The sequence below is a fragment of the Arachis ipaensis genome, chromosome B8 (genome assembly GCF_059453495.1).
Source record: "Arachis ipaensis isolate K30076 ecotype BB chromosome B8, ASM5945349v1, whole genome shotgun sequence".
Classification (NCBI taxonomy): domain Eukaryota; kingdom Viridiplantae; phylum Streptophyta; class Magnoliopsida; order Fabales; family Fabaceae; genus Arachis; species Arachis ipaensis.
In genome coordinates this window covers 140,551,182-140,554,349 of record NC_142443.1, presented here as the reverse complement: position 1 = coordinate 140,554,349, position 3,168 = coordinate 140,551,182, and the positions used below count along the sequence as shown (strand labels likewise).

The window sequence follows — 3,168 nt, the reverse complement described above, 5'->3', positions numbered from 1 at the left end:
ACAATAAAATTGTTAATTAATTACTTAATGACCTCACATACAAAAAGTAAATATATATATTAAATTAAATAAAAAAAAAGGAAAAAGAAGAAAAGAACTTTTGATTTCTTGAAATGTTCTGTTTCTATTATCTCTGTTCTCATTTGTCTATGAGTTCACACTATATCCAATGCATATATAAATATTAAATATCAATGAACCAAAAACCCTACTTTCTCTCACACCCTCACTTCAATTCCTCTTATCTCTATCTCTCTATCTATCTAGTTATGTTCTTAACACCCCATGATTTGAATTATTGAGAAACAATATATAATAGTTATTAATATTAAACAAATCAAGCAATCATCATCATCATCATCTATAATTTCATGTAAAATCTTCATTCAATCTTGTAACATATAATTATATATAGATAATAAATTGATTATTAAGGTGGATCCAAGGCATGGAAAGAGGTCACTTTCATTGGAAGAAGCACAAAAGGAGGAAGAAGAACATCATGAACACTTGTTCCCAATTTATTCTGAAAGATCTCAACAAGACATGTCGGCTATGGTTTCTGTCCTCACACAAGTCATGGGAGGAGGCATCCCAAATGACCCTTTAACCCCTTCTCATCAATCTACTAATCACAATGATCAACAATCTCAACCACCATCACAAGATCAAGGTATGTAATAATCTGTTAATTATTATTCAGTTTATACTTAATTAGTTATTAGGAAGGTTGATGTTTACAACTCTTGGATTTAATTAATTTCTTTGATTATTTGGTATAACTATTTTGTTCATTCCTTTTGGTGCGTGGCAATTATTATTCTTTTGTTTCCTTGGTCAAAGAGTTCACAAATGCTACACCTAACCATTGATATTTTATGTTCTTATTAATAAATTCAATCCTTCTATAGTAAGATAGTATAATCTTAAATCTTAAGTTTTTTTTTACTTAAATAACTTAAACAAAAAATAAAAAAGAAAATAAAGGTTAGAAACTGCTTAAAATTATTCTCAAATTTGATGAAGTTGTAATTCTATTGTTAGTTTTGTTATACTGTCTGCTACTGTGTTTATATTTTTCGTAATTAAACAAAAATTAACATGCCAATTCCAATACATGATATATCTTATTTTAAACACCAACAAATTAATAAAACCAAAACCATCTTGATAATTAGGGTTACTAATCGTCTAAAAATCTTAAGGGTTTTAATATTGCTCTTAGATTATTCATTCTCTTCCCCAACAAGCTAATAAGTGGTGTGGTGTTTTAATAGATTAATATTCATCACCTCCATAAGATTCTTGCAATTTTCCCTTACAATGAAAAAATAAAATAAAAAGAGGAACTCTTAATGATATTAAGTATTTATGGACTACAGAAAATTTAATTTCTCAGATATGCATGTCAATCTATCACTTTCATCACATTTATACATATTCATAATAATTTATTACATGCATGATCTAAAAAGTAAGGATGAGTGTATGAATATGCATAAATCAAATGTGTTAAATTTATGTTTATATCAACTCTAAAGAAATTCATTAAAACTTTAAATATATAGATCCAATTAGAGAAATGCTATTTGTACACCAAAATTAACTACTAAAATCAATTATCAATGTATTTGTGTATAAATACATGTGTGGTTTAATTTAATTTTCATAGTGTATTTGTATTCGAGCATGTATTTTATACCGATAACGAACTTTGATAGCTGATTTTAGTATACACGTAGTATAACCCATCTAATTAACACCTCACATATAAACATGCATCAAATTATGCTTTCAAGACAATAAGATGGATTTACTTCAATAATATTAGAGGCATGCTACCATGAACTAAGTGTATAAGTAGTGCATGTGTATATTTTACCATTAACTTATATGATCCCGTTACATATCTTTATACATTTCATTAAAAATTTCTCAATCTCACTATGCATTAAAATTAAAAAGTTCCAATGTTTTTACATTGACCAATGTTGTTGTGAGTGTATGCATAACATTATTACATGTTAATTATTTTGGATATATTCATTCCATGCTACATGCATGCACATCTATGTATGTTGATTTAAGCATTGAAACATGAAGGGAACATAAGAAGAAGACATTATAGAGGGGTGAGACAAAGGCCATGGGGGAAATGGGCGGCGGAGATTCGAGATCCACAAAAGGCGGCTAGGGTTTGGCTTGGAACTTTTGAAACTGCCGAGGCGGCTGCACTCGCATATGACGAGGCAGCCCTTAGATTCAAAGGAAGCAAAGCTAAACTCAATTTTCCTGAAAGAGTTCAAGGAACTGGCGAATTTGGTAATTATCTCACGAATTTTCAACAAAATAATAGTCACCATCAGATTCAATATCAGAATACAACAACTCAACAAAGTGTTCAATATCCATCACAAGGAATAATGGCAAGTGACGGTGGATTCGATTATAATCAACAGAACATGTATTTTGTTCCGTCTCATTATCAACACTATTCATCATCTTCTTCTTCATCTTCCGAACCACCACATCAACATTATAACCAACAACAAGAACTTATGAGATCATATTCATTGCAATATGGGGGTTCTTCTTCTTCTAGTGATCATCATTATCATCATCAGCAATATCCTCCTAAGAATTGGAATGATGATGACATGGATGGTAGACAATAATATTTTCAAGAGAATTATATATACAAGATACATTCATATGCATGCATGCATTTCAAATGTTGATTTCTTTACTTTTTTTTTCCCATCTTGGTTGATGGATTCTTTCCTTTTTTTTTTTTGGCATTTTCAAGATTTTACACTTTTGTTTCATGCATTTTTCTTCTTTTGATTTCAGCATGTGTTGTATTGACTAATTACTTGTTAATGAAGTGTTTTATTTTGAATAATAAAGCAAATTATTTAAAATGTTTGACGGATAAAAAGAGACATATAAATAACTATATTTCTAATATAAAAATTAAGTTGTATAAAAACAAGATTACTATCATATAAAAAAAATTAAAATCTTTACATTATAATTTTCTTATCACTTTGTTATTATATATGTTAATTTTTACTAATAATTAAAATATAGTTAAATATAAAACCTACAAAAATATTTAATTAATAATAAAATCAATATGATATTATATGAAATTTTCAGACGAAACCA

General features: G+C 28.2%; 1 protein-coding gene across 1 annotated transcript; it reads left to right on the top strand.

Annotated features, from left to right (window-relative positions):
• Positions 1-210: 210 nt before the first annotated feature.
• Positions 211-2,921, top strand: LOC107611774 (ethylene-responsive transcription factor ERF115). The gene is made up of 2 exons (XM_016313668.3): positions 211-673; positions 2,104-2,921. The coding sequence occupies exons 1-2, from the start codon at positions 547-549 to the stop codon at positions 2,673-2,675; spliced, it is 699 nt and encodes a 232-aa protein (XP_016169154.2). The 5' UTR covers positions 211-546; the 3' UTR covers positions 2,676-2,921.
• Positions 2,922-3,168: the final 247 nt, after the last annotated feature.

Coding starts and splice junctions, on each gene's coding strand:
- LOC107611774 (XM_016313668.3), top strand. CDS start 547: ATGTCGGCTATGGTTTCTGTCCTCACACAAGTCATGGGAGGAGGCATC. Junction 674..2,103: donor ACCACCATCACAAGATCAAG/GTATGTAATAAT, acceptor TGAAACATGAAG/GGAACATAAGAAGAAGACAT.